Source organism: Gadus morhua, chromosome 4 (genome assembly GCF_902167405.1).
Source record: "Gadus morhua chromosome 4, gadMor3.0, whole genome shotgun sequence".
Taxonomy (NCBI): Eukaryota; Metazoa; Chordata; class Actinopteri; order Gadiformes; family Gadidae; genus Gadus; species Gadus morhua.
The window spans coordinates 3946399-3968898 of NC_044051.1; the positions used below are offsets into that span (position 1 = coordinate 3946399).

The 22500-nt window shown below is 50.7% G+C and overlaps 1 protein-coding gene across 1 annotated transcript in view; it reads left to right on the forward strand.

Moving 5' to 3' along the window:
- The window catches only part of si:dkeyp-27e10.3 (UPF0606 protein KIAA1549), a 29682-nt gene that overhangs the window by 1518 nt on the left and 5664 nt on the right, over nt 1-22500 (forward strand). The window contains exons 2-16 of the mRNA XM_030354988.1: nt 908-1160; nt 4714-6321; nt 8368-8450; nt 10029-10331; nt 12072-12255; nt 12716-12775; nt 13485-13636; nt 15035-15212; nt 15908-16092; nt 17528-17736; nt 18547-18674; nt 19444-19458; nt 20513-20778; nt 21570-21805; nt 22324-22459. Coding sequence (XP_030210848.1) covers nt 1025-1160; nt 4714-6321; nt 8368-8450; nt 10029-10331; nt 12072-12255; nt 12716-12775; nt 13485-13636; nt 15035-15212; nt 15908-16092; nt 17528-17736; nt 18547-18674; nt 19444-19458; nt 20513-20778; nt 21570-21805; nt 22324-22459 — 3879 coding nt within the window. The 5' untranslated portion in view covers nt 908-1024. The remainder of the gene's footprint in view (nt 1-907; nt 1161-4713; nt 6322-8367; nt 8451-10028; nt 10332-12071; nt 12256-12715; nt 12776-13484; nt 13637-15034; nt 15213-15907; nt 16093-17527; nt 17737-18546; nt 18675-19443; nt 19459-20512; nt 20779-21569; nt 21806-22323; nt 22460-22500) is intronic.

Genomic DNA, 22500 nt, shown 5'->3' on the forward strand with positions numbered 1-22500 from the left:
GTATATCCTTGTCAAATGACCTGATCGTTGGGGAAAATCACAGCGATCCCACGGTCAAGAGCAATTGGCAGCAAAGGCGTCAATTTGCCGCCCGTGTTAATACTATGGATTACACTGTGTGTCTTAGAACCGACCGGATCACGTTACCGACACCGGTTAGCGGAACTACAGGCCCGTCTATATCGGTGTCGGTATATCATTTCGTAAACGACATTGCAGGCTACAGTGTGATGCCGTGTGCACGTTGTGACCATAACCGCTCGGAGACATGAGTGTTTGTCAGATGTGGGCTATGGCTAATAATGGGGTCAGTCAACCAGGCTGCCATCGAGGCGAGAGGACTGGGCCAGCGGAGTGTGTGTGTGTGTGTGTGTGTGTGTGTGTGTGTGTGTGTGTGTGTGTGTGTGTGTGTGTGTGTGGTACTACTAGTATACTGATACAAGGTTGACTACGGTATTGCCTGCCTGTGAGTAGGTGTGTAGGCTTGCGTGTGTGTGGTGCTCTACGTTTCACAATATCAAATCAAGAGTTGATTTAAATTCTTGGGGTCATGATTCAATACTCTATTCCCAACTCAAAGCGATTCCCGATTTCAAAATCGATTCTGTAGATATGTGTTCTAGATTCAGGATCTACTCCAGTCCGGTGTGTGTGTGTGTGTGTTTGTGAGTGTGTGTAAGTGCGTGTGTGTATATCAGTGTGCCTGTGAATGTGTGTGTATGTCTTGGCCTATGTACCATATCTGCCTGGGAGTATGTGTGTGTTAGTGTGCCTTTTGTATGTGTTGGCCTGTGTGTGTATATATGTGCGTGCGACTTTGTTTGTGTGCCTGTGTTTGTGCATCCTTCGCTGAATCCTCATGTCTAACAGACAGCATTGCTCGGGGGGGGGGGTTTCATCCATACAGGTCTTCCTGACCGACCAGCGACGGTGTGTCCGAGTCGGACCCCCCTGGCGGTCGTCTGAGGCGGGGGGAGGGGGGGGCCGTCGCACCCATGTTCAGAGCCAGTGTGTGTCGAGTCCAATGGAACCTGTGACCCTGGCGGGCGAGAGCCCAGCGATGCGCCCCGTCAGGTCTTCGTCCCCGCGTGCCCTCCGCGCCCTGCTCCTGGTGGCGTGCGCGCTGGCGTGCGCGCTCGCGTCCAGCGCACCTGTTGCAGGTAGGAATTTGTTTTTTTTTCTCTATTATCGATGCTGGATTGGAGGGGAGATGGTACAGGATACCTGGGTGGTGTTGGGGTGAGGGTGTGTGTTGGGGGCTGGTGTAGGGTGGTGTGTGTGTGTGTGTGTGTGTGTGTGTGTGTGTGTGTGTGTGTGTGTGTGTGTGTGTGTGTGTGTGTGTGTGTGTGTGTGTGTGTGTGTGTGTGTGTGTGTGTGTGTGTGTTTATATGTGTGTGTAGGGTTGAGTGTGTGTGTGTGGGGCTGTTCGTTTCACAATATCACCGGCCTTTTCTATTCAGTACATGTGGGCTCTAGATTCAGGTTCTACTCCAGTCCGATGTGCCCTCCAGAAAGGGGGCGTGTCAAATTATGCCAAGTAAAGTGTGCATCTATGTTCTTTTCCCTATTTGGAAAAAGTGGCATCAACCGATTTCAATAATGTGAACACACAAAGGCCAACCTAAGAAGGAAGAAAATCGATTTTTGATAGAAGTTGTGAATCGATTCAGAATCAAATTAGATAAGAATTGCGATTCTTGTTATTTCCTCCACTACAGTCATCCGTTAAAGATGTCCCCTGCCCATGTCATTTGAGGTGATGGGCAGGCAACCCTTCCAATCTTTTGAATATTGTTGTTACTCCCACAACCTACTGCTGGTGAAGTGAGTCAGACTGTCACACAAACCTCACACATTCATACTGACGTATCACTTAGCCGTCGCTGTTAGACAAGATTTCTCTCTGACGCACACACGCACACAAACAAATAGCCACACACACACACACACACACACACACACACACACACACACACACACACACACACACACACACACACACACACACACACACACACACACACACACACACACACACACACACACACACACAAATGATGATAATTTGTGTTGGTCGTCCCCGAGGTGAAGATCTTCGGCTGATCACAGCGTCGTCTTCAAAGCCGTGGCGGCTATATGCTACGCTACAATAGCATGTGTCTCTCTCTACGGGTTGCTATTCTGGGAAAACCAATCTTCTAGAACCGTCTCCCCCTCGCTTTATCAATCTCTCTCTCTCTCTCTTCCCCCCCTGTTTTATCAGTCTCTCGCTCGCTCTCCCCTACGCTTTATCAGTCTCTCTCTCTCTCTCTCTCTCTCTCTCTCTCTCTCTCTCTCTCTCTCTCTCTCTCTCTCTCTCTCTCTCTCTCTCTCTCTCTCTCTCTTTCTCCCCCACCCCCCCTTACACTGTATCAAGCTCTCTCTCTCCTCTCCTTTAATCAATCCCTTTCTCTCCTTTGATTGTCTTTCTCTCTCCTTTGCTCAGTTTCTCTTCTTTTCTCTTTCCTCCTCCCTGATAAATCTTTCTCTCTGTCTCCCTCCCCATTCTCCTCATCTATCTCTCTTTCCCTCTCCTCCATTTATGCTACTATATGTCAGGATAATGAATTTGTGTATGTGTGCATGCACGCGTAGCGTACATGCATGTATATGTGTACTCGTTTTTGTGGGTGTGTGTGTTTGTGTACATATGTGTATGTGTGTGTGTTTGTGTACATATTTGTATATTTGCCTGCCTGTGTGTGTGTGTGTGTGTGAACATGTGTCTATATGTACATGAGTGTGCATATGTGAATGTATGTATATTACTGTGCATATGTGTATGTGTCTATGTGCGAGCATGTGTGCATCTTTGTTTGTGTGCGAGTGCCTGTGTGTGTGTGTGTCTGTCAGTCAGTGTGTGTGTATCTGTGTGTGTGTGTGTGTGTGTGTGTGTGTGCATGCCAGTGTGTTCACGAGTGCCTGCCTATGCCTGTGTGTGTGTGTGTGTGTGTGTGTGTGTGTGTGTGTGTGTGTGTGTGTGTGTGTGTGTGTGTGTGTGTGTGTGTGTGTGTGTGTGTGTGTGTGTGTGTGCGCGTGTGTGTGCGTGGCTGCGTGCTCCTGGCTAGCGTAGCGCTGAGCTCTGAGCTGTGAGTCTGTGTCCCCAGCAGCATACCAATGAGCCTCCCGCCAACGTGCACATGACGCTAGCGCCGCCGCCGCCGCAGAGCACCACGTCACCACGGCAACACATACGTGCACGCACGCACACACACGGTACCGGACATAGCAAGGCCTTTGTATCAGCCAAGGCTAAATGGAGGGAGATGGAGTATGTTGGTGTATCGCTCACACAACTGGTTATGTTTTCTTGAGTGTGTGTGTGTGTGTGTTCATTCACTCAGCTGAGCCCCTCTCCAATCTGCCCTCTCCCCCTTCCCTCTCTATCTCTCGTTGCATTTCTCTCTCTCTCTCTCTCTCTCTCTCTCTCTCTCTCTCTCTCTCTCTCTCTCTCTCTCTCTCTCTCTCTCTCTCTCTCTCTCTCTCTCTCTCTCTCTCTCTCTCTCTCTCTCTCTCTCTCTCTCTGCATCTCTCTCTCTGCATCTCTCTCTCTCTCTCTCTCTGCATCTCTCTCTCTCTCTCTCTGCATCTCTCTCTCTCTCTCTCTCTCTGCATCTCTCTCTCTCTCTCTCTCTCTGCATCTCTCTCTCTCTCTCTCTCTCTGCATCTCTCTCTCTCTCTCTCTGCATCTCTCTCTCTCTCTCTCTGCATCTCTCTCTGCATCTCTCTCTTTCTCTCTGCATCTCTCTCTCTCTCTCTCTCTCTCTCTCGGTGCATTTCTTGTTCTATGTCTATCTACAGGTCTCTCTGTGTCTCTCTCTCTCTCGGTGTGTGCGTGTGTGTATGTATCAGGGTCACGGTTTAGCTTCTCAATGATTCCAGCGCACACATTTTGCGTGGTTGCTTCACAACGCACATATTCAGTGGGACAGCTCGCCTGCGCTTCGGAGAGGCTTCCTTTTGCGAGGGAAGATAAATGTGATGCCGTCAAATTCAGAACAGATTCCATACATGATTCAGAGAAACGGTATTAAACATTGAGATTTGATCAGTGTTGGTACCCACCGATGGGGAAACTGATTCACAGTTTAACGTGATACCGTTTCATGTTGTTTCCTTAACCCACAAGAAGATATGCTTTTAATGTAATGTAACGATGTTGAAGCATTTTCTTTACCGTGTGTGTGTGTGTGTGTGTGTGTGTGATGTGGAGGTTTTGAAGGTGAGTAGACTGATCTCAATACAGTTTAAATGTCCTGCCCTTTTCACCGTTTTCCAGGGTTTTCATTTCAATGACCGCTGCCTCCATTTTTGAAGCACAGGAGCATTGGACTGTTATTGGGATTGTCGTGAGGTCGGGGTGTTTTTCGTCATTCATTAATCTAGAAATTATTTCCCGTTATGGGAAGACATTTTTACGTTTGAAACTGCCCCAGCGTTTCTCATGGGAGGCAGTCCAAAACTACGTTTTTATTAGCCGAGGTTATGGTATATTTACACTTTTTACAGAACTACAGCTCAGTAAAACTTGAATGCTTGAATTGAATACTCGTTGAACTGAAGTTCAACCTCTCTCTCTCTGTCGTCTCTCTGTCTGTCTGTCTGTCTGTCTGTCTGTCTGTCTCTCTGTCTGTCTGTCTGTCTGTCTGTCTCCCACCCCCCCCCCTCTCTCAGACCGTACAGATGTCAATCGGACAGCAAGGCCTCTACCGCAGCGTTCATACCCTTCATCCTCCTCCTCTTCCTCGCCCTCCCGTCCCGAGGGGAGGGGCCCCCCTCACAGCCTCACCTCGGAGGAGGAGGAGGAGGAGGCGGGGGTGGACCCTGACCCCGACCTGGACCCCGACATGGACCCGGACCTGGGGCCCTCGGGGGCCCAAGGGATCCACCTGCTGCTGAGGCCCCCGGACCTGCTGTCCCCCAGCCTCCCGCCGCCCCTCCCGCCGCACGGCCAGCCCACCCTCACCCCCCCGCCGCCCTGGGACCACGGCCCCTCCTCCCTGGAGGAGGGCTGGGGCTCCGGGGACTACCTGGAGACCCTGTCCTTCATGGTCCCCGACGGCGAGGAGCTGGCCCCCGCCACGCCGCTGCCCGAGCACCGCTACGACGAGGACGCCAGTGACTGGCTCTCCTACGACACCTCCTTCCCCTCGCGGCCCACGCTGCCGCTGTCCTCCCGCCTGCCCCTCCTCTCCCCGTCCTCCTCCTCCTCCTCCTCTTCCTCCTCCTCCTCGTCCTCTTCCCCGACGCGGCGGCCGGGGGGCCCCGACCTGCTGCCCGCCTGGGAGGACGAGGAGGAGTACGACCCCGACGACCTGCTGCCGCTGGAGCCCACGGAGCTGCTGCTGCCCGACATGAACAGCCTGGAGTACTACAGCAACCTGCAGGCCCGCGAGAGGGACGAGAGGCACCGCGAGCTGGAGAGGGAGAGGCACCGCGAGAGGGACGAGAGGCACCGCGAGCTGGAGAGGGAGAGGCACCGCGAGAGGGACGAGAGGCACCGCGAGAGGGAGAGGGAGAGGGAGAGGGATCACCGCACGGCCACGGCCACGGCCGCCGCCATCGCGCCGACGGCCACGCGGACGGCCGCGCACCCCTCCACGCGCACGGAAACCCCCCCCCGCGTGGACGCCGACGCCCCCCCGCCTCCTAGCCGCCCGTCCGTCCCGAGCTCGGAGGCGAGGTCGCCGTCGCCGCCGCCACCGCCGTCGGGACGGGAGAAGCCCAAGGGCCCCCCCGCGGAGCCCACCCCTCCGCTGGCCGTCGCCCCCACGCTGGAGGGCGGCCGGGACGGCGCCCCCACCCCGGCGCTCGCCACCACGCCGGTCCGGACGCCGGTCACCCCCCCGCCGCCCCGAGACCCCCCACTGGGGCGGCCCGACGAGGAGGCGCGGCCCCCGTCCAACACGACCAGCGTGGCGCTCCTCCCGCCCGGGGCCCCGCCCCAGAGACCCGGACACGCCCCCGAGGCGGAGCCGGACCCCGACGCGGTGAAACCGCACCTCGTGACGCGCTTCACCCCCACCGAAAAACCCACCACCACCACCGCCGCCACCGCCGCCAAAACCACCACGGTCGGGACCACCACTGCCAAACCCACCACCACCACCACCACCACCACCTCCACCACGGCCAAACCAGTCACCACCACCACCTTGCGGGCCAATGTGATCAGCTTCACCCGCGCCCCGCCCGTCACCACGCCCCGGGTGGGGCAGACTCCGCCCACCAGGCAGTACCTGTGCAACGCCACCAAGCCCGAGATGTACCTGGTCCGAGTGGGTAAGACCGCGACTCTGACTGCAACCGTTACATTTACATTGAGGGCGTTTAGCCGACGCTTTCATCCACAGAGACTTACAATAAGTACGTTTGTCAGAAGAAAGAGAAACAATATATCACTCACTGCCGGTACAGTAAGGATGTAGTGCCCAGCACTAACAATCGCTAGGTTAACCCATTCCCCGTATACAACAAAGCAGCAAGGATAAGATGCGACACGATGCTAAGTACTATTTTTAATTGCAAGGACGTACAACATACAATAAGTGTGTACATTAAGTGCCAATTGTTGGTGCTCTTTGAGTTGTGAATGAGAATGTATACTGCAGCTTTAGAGCCCGGGGTAAACTCTGATTCTCTGTCGAACAATCGCGGGTATTATGTCATGTATGTGTATTGTAATATAAAAACTGAATAGAACATGAAACAGATAATGATACAGGAATTCTTTGACATATTAATCACGACAGAGAAAATAGTTATTACCAGAAAATTATTGCTGGGGCTTAATTCACGATGAATTCATGAGGAGAGCGAGATCTTAAAATAAACCTTAAGGGACAGGTGACGCATCGGCGGAAATACCATCTGGAGCCTTGCTGTAGAACGGCCCGGTCAAGCTGTCGGTGTACATGTTTACTTTAGTCAGTCTTTGGGGCGGGATTGTTTGCAGCACGACGTCGTAAATCAACACAACCATGTTTCCAGAACTGTTGATCGATCCATCGCTTATTGACCTTGTCAAAACAGACTTAAAGATATCGGATATCCACGTTCCGTGTAAAACCGCCGACTTAAGCATGATATTAAAAGGACAATCTGCACTGGGTTTAGTGGTGGACATTTAGAGGTCCACCACTAAACCCAGTGTTGTTTAGTGGTGGTCTGAAAAGCCCAAATAATGCATTAAAGCGGGGTTAAAATAGATGTGATCCCTGGTCTGGTTCCAGCCCTGAAGACCACTAAACCCCCGCTAGGACCGCTGAGTGGGCTTTTTGCTTCTGGCTTTATTGCGGAGCGATATTATGTTTCTAAAATATCGATCCATTATTTTTTAATTAGGTTCTTGTATAATGCTGTGGTTGGATAGAGGCTATAGATCTTGATTAAAAACAACAGACAGAAATTAGTTAAGCTCTGTGGGAACTCCTCTCGATGCGTGCAGAAGTGCACGTGAAGCACATCCTCTGTGTTGGTGTCACTCTTCCAGTGCCGAGTTTAGTTCATGGGTCCCAGGGTGAGGGTCTGGGGCCCCTTTAGTGATTGAGGCCCCTGGTTCTGGGGCCCATAGGTGTGCGACTCTTAGAGCACGAACAAACCGACACGTTGGTACTCTGTAGGATGAAGTCTTACAGGACCGCACCGGTCTGGGTGATAAGACTGCCACAACCGCACTAAAACATCTGCTACTTTAATCTTTAGGCTGTAATCTTACAGGACCGCACTAGTCTGGGTGAAAAGATGTCATCACTACCCTCACTGGTCATGGCTTCACTAAAACAATCCCTGCTTATATATTTCGGCAAAATGACTTCCTTGTGCCGATTCTCCCTACGAGCGTTTAGCATGAGCGTGCCTGTCACGAACGTAAATGATAGAAGAAGAACGTTGAGTCTTAGCGTTGAGACATTTTCTAGATGCCTCATATGGTGGTTACAATGGTTTTTCTTCTCACACAAACTGTACTGATCGATGCACATTGATTCCAAAAGACGAAAGTGCTGTATTGCGGAGAGCAATGTGAAACACCCTTTGGCAGAAATTGTACAAAAAAGCAGTTTTGACAAATGATATCTGTTTTTAGTGAAATCAGAAGAAACAAAGAAAAAAAGACGGTTTGATTGAATCATTCGAGTGTGAAAAGGCTTGCAAATGTTCCCACAAAGAGATAAACAGAAGACATGAATAACTTAATGCAGAGGGCCTTGTTCAGTTGCATAAGCCTCCTCATGAATAAATGATAGACGATCCAGTGGGCTGCGTTCGTACGTCTGGGTCCACGAGAGAAAAGCATTCAGCGTGTGTCTTCCCTCTGCTCTCCTCCAGTGAGCTCCAAGGGTCCCTCGTCTGGGTTCAACCAGGTCAGGGACCTACTGAAGAGGGAGTTCAACCGCTCCGTGGAACTGCAGGTAAACACCCCAACCTTTTTTGTTCCAAGGACCGGCATATTTATAAATAAAATCGGAGGACCGGTAGTCAATTTGAACGCCTTAATTTTAAAATGCATCATTTTTAAACAACGGATGTCCTATTCACAACAATTAAAGCAACAGCCATGAAATGCTTGAGTCTCCGACCCCCTTCAACATGCAATAATATACAATAATACAATAAGAGAAACACAACAAAAGTCTTAAATAAACACAAAAGTAGTGCAAACAGAAATTATTATTATTAGTTTTTTTATTTGGGCTTCTTCTGGAGATATTTCCAGGCCCCGTTCTAACGGGTCCACGGACCGGCCCCGGTCTGCGGACCGGGGGTTGGGAACCCCTGCTATACACATCCTCTCAGAATCCCCTCACTGGGTTGGCTGGTAACCCGGAGGTTGCTAGTTCGATCCCCGGCTCCTCCTAGCTGAGCGTCAAGGTGTCCCTGAGCAAGAGACTTCACCCTGACTGCTCCTGACGAGCTGGCTGTCGCCCTGCGTGGCTGACTCCGCCGTCGGTGTGTGAATGTGGTGATGAATGGGTGAATGTTGGGAAGTATTGTAAAGCCCTTTGAGTGACCACTGGTTTGAAAAGCGCCATATAAATGCGTTTATATAGCGCCATTTACCTTCAGAGCACATCTGTGCGTTTTGGTATAATTCATACTATCTTGTTAATTATCAGACACACAAAGTTGAATTATATTTTCTAGCCAAGTCATTAAAGGTGCGGTAAGGAGGGTTTTATTTAAAGGTATTTTGTTAGAGCATCTAGCATTCGTTAGTCACCAGCAGCTGGCAGACGTTGTGGTTGGCTGCGCCTGCCTCCGTAGGCGACAGATTTTGAGAACAGCTCCCTGCTCATTTCTGACCAATCGCGGCGTCCCTTCCCCCTTATGGGTTCAAGGAATTCATATTGCCTGTCCATCACCAGCCTCTCCACAGTGTGTGTGAACGCTTCTCACAGGCGGAGGGGTGTAGCGAGGGAGGGAACATAGGAGCGCTCCGCGTTTAATTGGATATTAATCGTTTGTTTATCAAGTCAGCGATTGCTGTTTCGTTAATGGTTTTGTTTTTTTACACCAGGCGCCACACGGAGTGTAATGTGAATCGATTGTCGCTTCATCGGAATGAAAGATTGCAACCACAATCAGGGGAAATAACCGTAATTGTAATCATGATCGTGCATTCCTATGGCAGATTTCTTTAGGTTGCTTAGTTTCAAAATCGTCCTTCTCTCTCTCTCTCTCTCTCTCTCTCTCTCTCTCTCTCTCTCTCTCTCTCTCTCTCTCTCTCTCTCTCTCTCTCTCTCTCTCTCTCTCTCTCTCTCTCTCTCTCTCTCTCTCTCTCTCTCTCTCTCTCTCTCTCTCTCTCTCTCTCTCTCTCTCTCTCTCTCTCTCTCTCTCTCTCTCTCTCTCTCTCTCTTACTACTACTACTACTACTACTACTACTACTACTACTTTCAAGGCTAACCTAACCGCCTAAAGCAGCTTCTCACCACATGAACCCTCCACTGGTTGTTTCGCCTTCATTCTCACTCTCCCCCCCCCCCTCCAGTTCCTGCGGACCCCGTCCAGCTTTGCGTTCCGGGCCGTGTCGGGGCCCCTGATCTTCACCGCCATGTCTGTGCTCAACGCCCTGCGGCAGCCGGCCCGGGGGGGCCCGGGGCCCCTGCCGGGGGTCCAGCCCCTCTACAGCGTCCCGGACCTCCGGCACCAGGTGCACTCGGTGCTGCAGTTCGTCCCGGGACACGTGGACGTGCGGCTCTGCAACTTCAGCGAGCGCGTGGAGCGAGGGCTGCTGCTGGCCTACGCCGAGACCCGTCGCCGGGCCCATGAGCAAGGCAACGTCACCGTGCAGGTGTGTGTGAAGGCATGCGTGAGTGTGTATGTGTGTGTTTGTGAAGGCGTGTGTGTGTGTGTGTGTGTGTGTGTGTGTGTGTGTGTGTGTGTGTGTGTGTGAAGGCATGCGTGAGTGTGTGTGTGTGTGTGATTGAGTTATCGATGAGTGTGTGAGTGTGTTCCTGTAGTTTCGTGTGTGTTTGTGTTTATGTGTGCACAGGCGTGTGTGTTTGAGAATGTGTGTGTGTGTGTGTGTTGGGAAAAGCAGAGAGAGAGGGTGAGTGAGTGAATTTGAAAGTTAGTGAGTGTGTGCATGCGTGCGTGTGCACAGGCATGTGTGAGTCTTTAATGAGTGAGTGATTGTGTGCGTGTTGTTTTGTGTGTGTTTGTGTTTATGGGCACACAGTCTTGTGTGTGTACGAGAATGAGTGAGTGAGTGATTTTGTGTGTGTGTGTGTGTATTTTGAATATGTACATTCAAACACGACTTGCTTAGTCCTGTTCACCTCTACGTGGTTCTGTGCAGCTGGATGAGCAAGGCTTTAACCCTGCCGGGGTTGGGGGTCTGATTCCCTCTAAGGCTATTCATGCCAAATTTTGTATTTCATGGTATTGTATAACACTTTCAAAGATGTCCACCGAAAAACATATATTTATGTAAAGGCTAAACCGGAATTCGATTATCTGTTATTCTTACTGCAGAACTTGGGTTTGGACAACGTTTTCCTTTAAACAGTTAACCTCATTGGTTGGATCCTGAATAGCATCTATGTTGGAAGCTGATTGGTCATCTAGTTTGAGCTGAATTTAGATGAGTTGAGCTGTTGATATTCTTCATAATAATATCTCAATTCTGGTTAGACGTGTCAAGTTTTCTGCTGTTAATATCTCATAAAGTTGCCTTGGAGTAGTTTGTGATTCCTCTTGCGTGGTGTGGTCCGTTCCAGTTCCTCCACCACAGTCAGATCTATAATCAATAACCTCTTCATTAGGTAAAGTACGTTTAATGTGTCTCAGAAGGTCTTGATGGACAGTGAGGCGGTAGAAAGCAGTTCAGTGGATCTTCTGGTGGTCAGAGAGAGATGGGGGGGAGGGATTGAACCAGCCTGCTGTGTGTCACTCCCCAGCTCTCCTCTTAGCCAGAATCACTGAAGAGGCTCACTACAATTGATCCAGCAACACCATTAGTGTGGGGTCGGACTCTTGTCTATCTACTCCATCAGGATGGACATGGCTTTCTGTCCAGATCGAATCAGAATCAGCAGATAATAGATTTGTGTGTGTGTGTGTGTGTGTGTGTGTGTGTGTGTGTGTGTGTGTGTGTGTGTGTGTGTGTGTGTGTGTGTGTGTGTGTGTGTGTGTGTGTGTGTGTGTGTGTGTGTGTGTGTGTGTGTGTTTTGTGTTGTGTGCATGCTTTCCTTTGTGTGTTTGTTTTTCGTGTGTGTGTCTAATTTTGCATGTGTGTGTGTCTAATTTTGCGTGCGTGTGTCTCATTTTGCGTGTGTGTCTAATTGTGTGTGTGTGTGTCTCATTGTGTGTGTGGGTGTCTAATTGTGCGTGTGTGGGTGTCTAATTGTGCATGTGTGGGTGTCTAATTGTGCATGTGTGGGTGTCTAATTTTGCTTGTGTGTGTGTCTAATTTTGCTTGTGTGTGTGTCTAATTGTGCTTGTTTGTGTGTGTGTGTGTGTGTGTGTGTGTGTGTGTGTGTGTGTGTGTGTGTGTGTTTATGTCTAACTGTGTGGGTGTGCCCCCCCCCAGCTGCTGAACATCACTATGGGCCCCCGGTCGGCGGTGAACCTGAAGGTCCCGGTGGACATCACCTTCGCCGTGCGCGACGCCCGCGGCTTCCTGACGGGGTCAGAGGTCAGCCAGCACCTCAGGAAGCTCAGCGAGGTGGAGTTCAGCTTCTACCTGGGCTACCCCGCCATGCAGATAGCAGAGCGTAAGCACACACACACACGCACACACGCACACACGCACGCACTCACGCGTGGACACACTCACGCGTGGACACACACACGCCCACACACGCGTGGACACAACAATAGAAACACATACACAAAAACGTAGACACTCACACACACAACCATAGATAATAAAGACACCCGCACACACACACTCTCTAATCAATCCTCAAGCTCCTCTCGAAGGAATATAGGGTGAGTGGGTTTGACTCCCCGTCAAAAGGTACTGGATTCGATCCCCAATGTCCACAGTTTACCTCTGCTGGCATCATCAGCAAGATGTGGGGTTGGAAACAATTACCAAACAGTTAATATTAATATGCTTGATAATTTATCATGTGTGTGTGTGTGTGTGTGTGTGTGTGTGTGTGTGTGTGTGTGTGTGTGTGTGTGTGTGTGTGTGTGTGTGTGTGTGTGTGTGTGTGTGTGTGTGTACAGCCTTCCTGTACCCTGAGCTGAACACTTCCCACCATCTGCGCTCCACATGGGTCCGCACAGGTAAGACCGGCCTGTCCTCCTCCTCCTCCCTCTTTATCCGGTCCACCACCCTCCTCCTCCTCCGCCTCCTCCCTCTCCTCCTTCACCTCCTCCTCCCTCTCCTCCTCCTCCCTCCTCCTCCTCCTCCTCCTCCTCCTTCACCTCCTCCTTTACCTCTTCCTCCCTCCTCCTCCTCCTCCTCCTCCTCCTCCTCCCTCTCCTCTTCCTCCTCCCTCTCCTCTCCTCCTCCTCCTCCCTCTCCTCCTTCACCCCGTCCCGGTGACGTGGGTTCCGTTACGTGGGGGGCCCTGGGCATTGAGCAGGAGCTGAATAGAGAGACAGCAGTCAATAGGCTCCGGTCTTCAGTAACCTTAAGAAGACGCCTCGGCAGCAAACTGAAGAAGACCTTCACGGGCAGAAGCCGCGCGTCAGCGAGAGGGGGCGAGGACTGCGTCATGAGAATGGCGTGTGTGGGTGTGTGTGTGTGTGTGTGTGTGTGTGTGTGTGTGTGTGTGTGTGATTCTCTCTGTCGGTCTGTTACTTCATGTTTGGGTGTTTGTGTTTGTATGTGTCTCTGCATTTTTGTGTGTGTGTGTGTGTATATGTAAGCCTGTGTGTGTTTCCTAATGCATGTTATACGAGTGTGTGTTTCCTATGTTTGTGTGCGTGTTACTTCGTGTGTGTGTCTCACTGACTCTTTACTGTCCCGTCCCGTCCCCCCCTCCCCCAGTGCTGCTGGGGGTGGGCGACCAGCTGCTGACGGAGCGGAGCTTCAGGGCGCGTCTGGAGCGGCGTCTGGCCCTGCTGCTGGAGGAGGGGCTGGGGGAGAGGGCCCGCCGCCGCTGGAGGAGGTCCACCGCCGTGGGCAACAGCAGCCTCCAGGTGACGCGCCGCGGAGCACGCGCACGCACTCACACTGTCCTGAGCGGAGAGTCGTGCACGCGCTCGCACAGTCGTGAGCGGAGAGTCGTGCACGCGCTCACACATTCATGGGCCTAGAGTCGTGCACGCGCTCGCACCTTCGTGCACGCACTCACACCGTCGTCACGCAGACACACAAAGACACTAACGCACGCACTCACTCACTCATACACACACAGGCACTTCTCTCTCTCTCTCTCTTCCTCCGGTTCTCTCTCTCTGATGAGGCCCCTTTAACTGCTCTCCTGCTGAGTCAGCAGGTCATTATCTAAGAGAGACACACACACAGACACAGACACACACACACACACACAGACACACACACACACACTCACTATGTAATGTATATTTTGCATGATGTTTGTTTAATAGGTTTTGTACTGTTTCCATGTTTTGCTCATTGTGTTGTTTTCATTTGATGGTATTGTACAGAATGTCTTTATGTATTCATGCCCAGGGACTCCAGATGTAAATGAGCTCTAGAGCTAACTCTGGCCTTTCGGTTGACTTGGGCCTTTTAGGTTCATCATCATGCACTAATTCAAAAAATATACATGCATATGACTATAACAATGCATAGTTTATCTGAACTCTGTCCAGTTCATATTTAAAACTTGGTCCTGCAACAATTTGAATTGTATAGAGTTAGTTGTGTGATATACCTCATTCACCCTCTCATTCATCCTCTCATTCACAGTATCATTCATCCTCTCATTCACAGTATCATTCATCCTCTCATTCACAGTATCAATCATCCTCTCATTCATCTCCTCATTCATCCTCTCATTTATCCTCTCATTCACAGTATCATTAATCCTTTCATTCATACTCTCATTCATCCCCTCATTCATCCCCTCATTCATCTTCCCATTCATCCTCTCATTCATCTTCTAATTCATCCCCTCATCCACAGCATCATTCAACCTCTCATATATCCTCTCATTCACCCTCTCACTCCTCCTCTTATCCATCCTCTACCTCATCCTCTCACTCATCTAATTCATCCCCCCATTCTACCTCTCACTCACAGTATCATCCATCCTTTCACTCACCCTCTCATTCATCCCCTCACCCACAGTATCATCCACCCTTCCATTCATCCTCTCATTCATCCTCTCACTCACAGTATCATCCATCCTTTCACTCACCCTCTCATTCATCCTCTCATTCATCCTCTCATTCACAGTATCATCAGTCCTCTCATTCATCCTCTCACTCATAGTATCATTCATCCTCTCATTCATCCTCTCACCCACAGTATCATCCATCCATTCACTCACCCTCTCATTCCTTGAGGTTGATGCCTCTCCCTCCGGGTCCCGACCCTAACCCTGCCCCCCCCCCCCCCCCCCCTCCCAGGTGGTGCGTATCGCCCGGCTCTCGGGCCCCGAGCGGCCCCTGGAGGTGCTGTACTTCGTGGAGGGGCCCGGCGGGGCGCGGGTCCCGGCCGAGGCCACGGCCGCCACGCTGAACCGGCTGGACCTTCAGCGGGCCGCCATCGTCCTGGGGCACCGCATGCAGCGGCCCCTGGCCCAACGTGAGACCCCCCCCCCCCCATGCACCCCACCCATGCACCCCACCTTCAGGAAGCGCTCGCTTTTATTTATTTATATTTTTTATAAAAAACATAAAACCAGCGACTTTCACTTTATTTAAACATTTTCTGAAGCAATATGTTCCCATTTCTTTTGCTTTGTTTATTGATTTATGAATCTAAATATTTCTGGTTCATTCACGTTATTTATAAATTTATGAATCTAAATCTTTCTGTTACATTCACTTTATTTATTAAGTTATGAAACTAAATATCTGTTTTTTTTTTACTTTATTTATTAATTTATGAAACTAAATATTTCAGCTTCTTTCGCTGCCCTAATTTTGTAATGAATTCTCACGGGAGAAAGAATGAGACTATGCCAAAAAGACATACAGCTTAAACAGATATCTATAGATATATGTGTGTTTTTATGGATGTATAGAAGACGCCCACCAAGATGTTTTAAGATAAACCTTCCCAGCTGCGGATCATCCTAAAATGTGATGTGAACCGCCTCATCCCTGTTCCTCCTTCCCCAAAACATTCCCAAAAATGTTCCCAAAACATTCCCAAAACGTTCTGCGCTGGTCAACCAGCTCTGCTAAAACGTTCTCAGAGGAGCTAGGCCAGTGAAAACAGTTTGAGAAGCAGCCGACTAGATAACCCCCCACCCCCGTCCCCCCGTCCCCCTCTAGCCGTGGAGACAGTGTCGGTGCCGCCGTCGGAGACGCAGAGCAGCAGCGTGTGGCTGATCGTGGGCGTGGTGGTGCCCGTGCTCCTGGCCCTCTTCATCATCGTCATCCTCTACTGGAAGATGTGCGGCTCGGAGAAGCTGGAGTTCCAGCCAGACGCCATCAACACCATCCAGCAGAGGCAGAAGGTGTGTGTGTGTGTGTGTGTGCGTGTGTGTGCGCAATGCACTGCACTGCACTCGAGCTGGAAGGAATTCCCAGTGGAGCCAGTTAAAGTGCTTTAACATGCGCGCACACCTGCATAGACGCTCTTCCACACAAACACACACTATATGCACACACACTACATGCTCACACAGATACACAGTTATATACTCATCGACCTCTGTTCATTGGCATTTGCTGCAGATGAAAGCTTCTGCTAAATGACTCGATGATAAAGATTGTAGTCTTAAATATAAAACACAGACAGACATGCATACGTGGATAAAAACCCATCTGTAAAACCTAAGATGCATTGCATACATTTTTGTTCTTTGACAGACATAAAAAAGCTTGAGTTGAGTTGAACACAGTCAGGTTGAGGCAAAGTTCGGCATAGCCGAACATGGTCATACTAGTGTGTTACATGTTTTATATGTATTAAACCTACACTCGTCTGAGTGCGATGTGGATGGAGCTAACATGGAGCTAATACGGTACTAGTCATAGTAGCATGTAGCACAGAGCTAATGTGGTACTCAGACTAGTGTGTGTCTCATAGTAGCATGCAGTAGCGAGCTAACCACTCAGTGTTGCTGTGTCTCATCCCACTTGTCATAGTAGCATGTAGCACAGAGCTAATAAGGTACTCAGACTAGTGTTGGTGTGACATGAGACACACACTAGTCTGAGTAGTGAGTAGCATGTAGCAGCGAGCTAACCACTCAGTGTTGCTGTGTGTCATGTATCACACTAGTCATAGTAGCATGTAGCAGCGAGCTAACCACTCAGTGTTACAGTGTGTCTCATCACACTAGTCATAGTAGCATGTAGCAACGAGCTAACCACTCAGTGTTGCAGTGTGTCTCATCACACTAGTCATAGTAGCATGTAGCAGCGAGCTAACCACTCAGTGTTGCTGTGTCTAATGTATCACACTATTCATAGTAGCATGTAGCAGCGAGCTAACCACTCTGTGTTCCTGTGTGTCATGCATCACACTAGTGAGAGTGTGTTAGCACAGAGCTAACCACTCAGTGATGCTGTGTCTCATCACACTAGCTATAATAGTATGTAGCAGCGAGCTAACCACTCAGTGTTGCAGTGTGTCGTGCATCACACTGGTCCTACTGTGTTAGCAGCGAGCTAACCACTCAGTGTTGCTGTGTCTAATGTATCACACTACTCATAGTAGCATGTAGCAGCGAGCTAACCACTCAGTGTTGCAGTGTGTCGTTCATCACACTGGTCCTACAGTGTTAGCACAGAGCTAACCACTCAGTGTTGCAGTGTGTCGTTCATCACACTGGTCCTACAGTGTTAGCACAGAGCTAACCACTCAGTGTTGCAGTGTGTCGTGCATCACACTGGTCCTACAGTGTTAGCACAGAGCTAACCACTCAGTGTCTCTCGCGTGCGTAGCTGCAGGCTCCGAGCGTGAAGGGCTTCGACTTCGCCAAGCTGCATCTGGGTCAGCACAGCAAGGATGACATCATGGTCATCCAGGAGCCGGGGGCCGCGCCCGCCCCCGCCAAGGAGCCCGCCCCCTCGGAGGGGGGGGACCCCAACACCCCCAAGTCCAAGGGCTCCTCCTCCACCAAGGTGGCCCGCTCCAGCCGGCGCCGCGGAAGGTAGGGTCACGCACACACACACATGCGTGCGTGCGTGCGTGCGTTAACACACACACACACACACACACACACACACACACACACACACACACACACACACAAACTGCACACACATGCACAAATACACACAAATGCAAAAACTCACTCACACATGCCTACGCACACATAAACACAAACGCACACAAAACTACAACCGCACACACACATAAATCGACACACACATGCGCACACTCACTAACTCTCACACTAACTCATTCAGTCTCTCTTTCTCTCTCTCACTCTCGCTCATTCTTAAACACACACACACACACAGACACAGACACACACACACACACACACACACACACACACACACACACACAGGAAATGATTCAGTTATTACATCACCAGCATCAATCCTAAACAAGTCTTGCTTCCGTGATCTGGTGCATTGGCATGACTAATCCCCCAGAAGGACACAGGGAAACGAGTACTGAAGCCGTGCTTGCCCACACACACTCACCCACACACACTCATCACCAAGACAAGGCCAAGTCCGATGCCAAGGTTGGAAATAGTTCCGGTCGACTGCGCCCGTTTGGAAATGTCGAGGTCAATAAAGTTGAGCATGCGATTTATTCAATTACATACGTCCAAATAATGAGCGAAAATATATATGCACAGAACTCAAAGCTTATTGGTTTAATTAATTTGTCAATATTCCATAGCACCACGTTTGAAATGTTTCATTTGATTATAAAGTATTCATCTTTGATTTAAGGATGGCGTCCATTTTTTAACATTTTAAAGCGGTTCTCTCTGATTGGCCAGGATGACCCCGTCAGACGGAGACTCGCTGGGCAGCGACCAATCGAGTGGCAGGGAATCGGCGGAGGAGAGCACCCGGCCCGTGGCCACGCCCAGCGAGGCCAAGCAGCACCGCAAGACGGCCAAGAACGGCAAGAGAGGCTCCTTTACTTTATCCGTACCCTCCGTTTAAGTCTGTTTATCTCCTAGGGGACACAATTCATTACGCTGCAGCGGAGATAGTGTTCGTCTTTAGTCTTTGGGCGGGAGTTTTAAATACCACGCACTATGAACCCTTTCAGTAAAGACATCAATACGGAAGTGTTTACGGAGCTCAAATACATTAAAATACATTCAGTCAGAAATTAAACTATTTTAAAATACACCTACATTTTATAAACATTTAATGAACCGATGCACTTCAGCCGCAGAACACACTTCGTCCTGTTTAATGGAGGCTGCAGGTCTGCTGCGGTTTTATGTTGTGTGTTTGTGTTCAGGTGTGAGGATTTTGCTGCAGTAGAGTAAAACTGTGTCGAACTCATGCAGAGACTGTTTGGGAGTCGTGTGTTTGTGTGTTTGTGTGTCTGCGTGTGTGTTTGTGTGTCAGCGTTTGTGTGCGTGTGTGTGACTTAGATAATGACCTGCCGACTCAGCAGGAGAGAGAGAGAGAGAGAGAGAGAGAGAGAGAGGGAGAGAGAGAGAGAGAGAGAGAGAGAGAGAGAGAGAGAGAGAGAGAGAGAGAGAGAGAGAGAGAGAGAGAGAGTTCTAAGGATGGCTTCCATTTTAGAGAGAGAGTAACCAGCTAGGTTTTAGAGAGAGTATTTTTGTGTTCTGTTTTGTTTTTTTCATTTTCCATTGACATCCTCCTAATGCTGTTCTTTCTCCGTCTCTCTGCTGCTGTTGCATTCTGGGCCGCAGGGAGGAACAAGATTGGTACGTCCCTGCATGTCTTCTTCTCTCCTCTCTTCCTCCCACTGACTGTTCCCTGTCGTCTCAAAGTGACTCTGGTTTGACTCAGTTACCCCCCTCCCCCCCCCCCCCATGGGCACTGCTCATTTCCTACTTTGTGACAAATTCGTTTTACTTAAACAGTTTGGCTTGTTATGCTGGCTTAATGTCGGTCCATTACGGAGCCCATTGCTCTGCTGAGTGTCGCGGGGAGGCGGGGATCGCCACATCGGCGTCCACTCAGACCGTAGATGACTCGTCTGAAGGCTGATGGCAGACGGTCTCAGACCCGGCTGAACGGGGCGCTTCGCTCTCTTTCGCTTCGTGTTTGCTTCGACGAATTGTGTTGCAGTATTGGCTCATTGTAATGGACTACTCGCAGCGAATGAGTTGCAAACTCGGTCAGCAAACAGTACGAAGTGTCTGTAAAGGTTTTAAATCAACACCGTCTCAGACTGGCCAGTGTAGAAAACCACATCTTAAAGTCTCCTTCCGGTGGCTCCCCGGGTAGAGGGCCTACCATTAAGGCTGAGGTCTTACCGCAGTGACCCGGGTTTGGTCCCTGCCCGTGGTCCTTTTGCTGCATGTCCTCCCCTCGTCCTCCCATGCCGTCCTATCCAACTCCTCGTGAATCAAGCATAAAAATGCAAAAATAAATCTTACAAAAAAAAGAAATCCCCTTCTGAAAGCTGTGTCTACTTTTCCACTTGGCTTCTCTTTAGCAGGATATCACCGTAACGTAACAGGAAACAAGCCTTAACGCCTTCCTTTCAGTCTTGGACTTCTGGGCCAGGCTGTGAACCATCTCTCCCCCCCAGAAGTTTTGCTTTAACACAGTAGGACTGCGAGGCCTGAGACTAGCGTTACAGAAGAACGATCGGGGAAAAAAGGAAGAAGAACTATCAAACTTTATAGAAATGTTCATACAAGCAAATGAAACACAAGATGCTTAATACCCCCCCCCCCCCCCCCCCCCCCCCTCCTTCCACGACTCCTCCCATGACCTGTCCGATGCTGACCTCTGACCTCTGACCCCCAGCCGCCCCCTCAGGCAGCGGTCCCGACGAGCTGCTCTCCTCCTCGTCCATCTTCGACCACGTGGACCGCCAGTCGCGGGGGTCCGGCGACGGCACGCGTCGCCAGGCCAACAAGGTGCAGCTGATCGCCATGCAGCCGCGACACAGCCCCCCCACCGCCGCCGCCGGGGCCACCCAGCCCCCCCACCAGCAGCAGCCCCCCGCCCAGGGCCGGCAGCACCCCCCCGCCCAGCCCAGCCCCACCCTCACAGAGAGGGTCAACACTGAGGTGGGTGTAGGAGCAGGGTGGGGGTCAGGGTGTGACCGTCAGGGTAACGACGGGGGGGGGGGGGGTCTGGCGACGATTCGGTGTCGTGATGATTTCGACCGATGTTGAGATTGTGGTTTGATTCGTAATTTGTGGGGATTTTTAATTTTTCGCATCCCAATTTTCACCTTTTCTGGGAAAAAAACTACTAAAGTCCTGATGTGACGTTTGTCGGGCTAGGTACCAAACAACATGCCTTCCTACATCTGGAGAAGGAAATGTATAGGCCTCTCTGCACTAGTTCAGTATTTCATTTCTAATCTGGTGGTCAATTACATTTACACATACCTTTATCAAAATAATTGCGATTTGGATGTTGCACTTTTGTGCCGTATTGTGATTCCATTAATATTCTGGCTCATTGTTCATCCCTAAATCAAGTGAAGCCACCGAGATGATGAATCACTGAATCCACTCATGATAATTATGATCCGATTATGATCCGATTATCCTCTCTGGAATAATCGCTGTCGGTGTTAGTGTGAGGATGATGATGAAGAGGATGGCTGCGATGAGGATGATGAGGATGAGGATGATGATGATGTTGAGGATGATGATGATGATGGTGATGAGGAAGACGATGATGGAAGGATGATGACAATGCGGATGATCAGCGAGATGAAGACGGTGAGGAGGATGATGAAGAATGGGAGGATGATGATGAGGATGATGATGATGACAATGATGATGATGAAGACTATGATGATGATGATGATGATGACGACGACGACGATGACGACCCAACTCCACAGGTGGCGCTGCGGCACAAGTCCGAGATCGAGCACCACCGCAACAAGCTGCGTCAGCGCGCCAAGCGCCGCGGCCAGTGCGAGTTCCCGTCCATGGACGACATCCTGGACGCCTTCGGGGACGCCGAGGCGCAGGACGTGGCCCCGCAGCGGCTCTATAGCTCCGCCCACGACCACATGGACCGCATGCTGCACCACGACGGCGCCTCGCCGCCCAGCCCCGGGGAGTCCCGCAAGAGGTGAGCCCGCCGCCGCCGTGCTAACGCCGTACTGCTAGCATCGATGCTCTGAAGCCGACGGAGCCCTTAATGTCACCACACGCGTGCGGTACCGTGCTAACACCGTCATGCTAATGCTAACATGCTAACGCCGCACTGCTAGCATCAAAGCTCTGATTTCAACACGCTAATGTCCCCACGCGTGCGGTACCATGCTAACACCGTCGCGCTACCGTGCTAACACTACTCTTCTACAATCAACACGCTCTGATGCCGCCACTCTAATGTCTCCGCGCGTGCGTTACCATGCTAACACCGTCACGCTAACGCTGACATTAACTCTCTCTAAAGCCAACATGCTAATGTCCCCACGCGCGCGGTATTATGCTAACACCGTCACACTAGCGCCACTGGGTTAATGTCAGCCCGCCCTCACACCATGCTAACACCATGCTACATACGTAGCCAACCTCCTAACCAGGAGAGGGCGCCAAGTGGCTAAGGTTGACTTAACTGTGTGTAATTCTCTGGTCTTCCAGAGGGAGGCGCTCTCCGCGGGTGCGGCGGGCTCAGCCAGGAAACGGCAGTCTTCCCGACACGGACCGGGACCGCCTGCTGACCGACGGGAACGCCACCTACAGGAAGTACCCCGGCCTCAACAACGTGGCCTACATGGTACGATAGCAAGCGCCCACTTTACAGCGAGGAGAGTACTG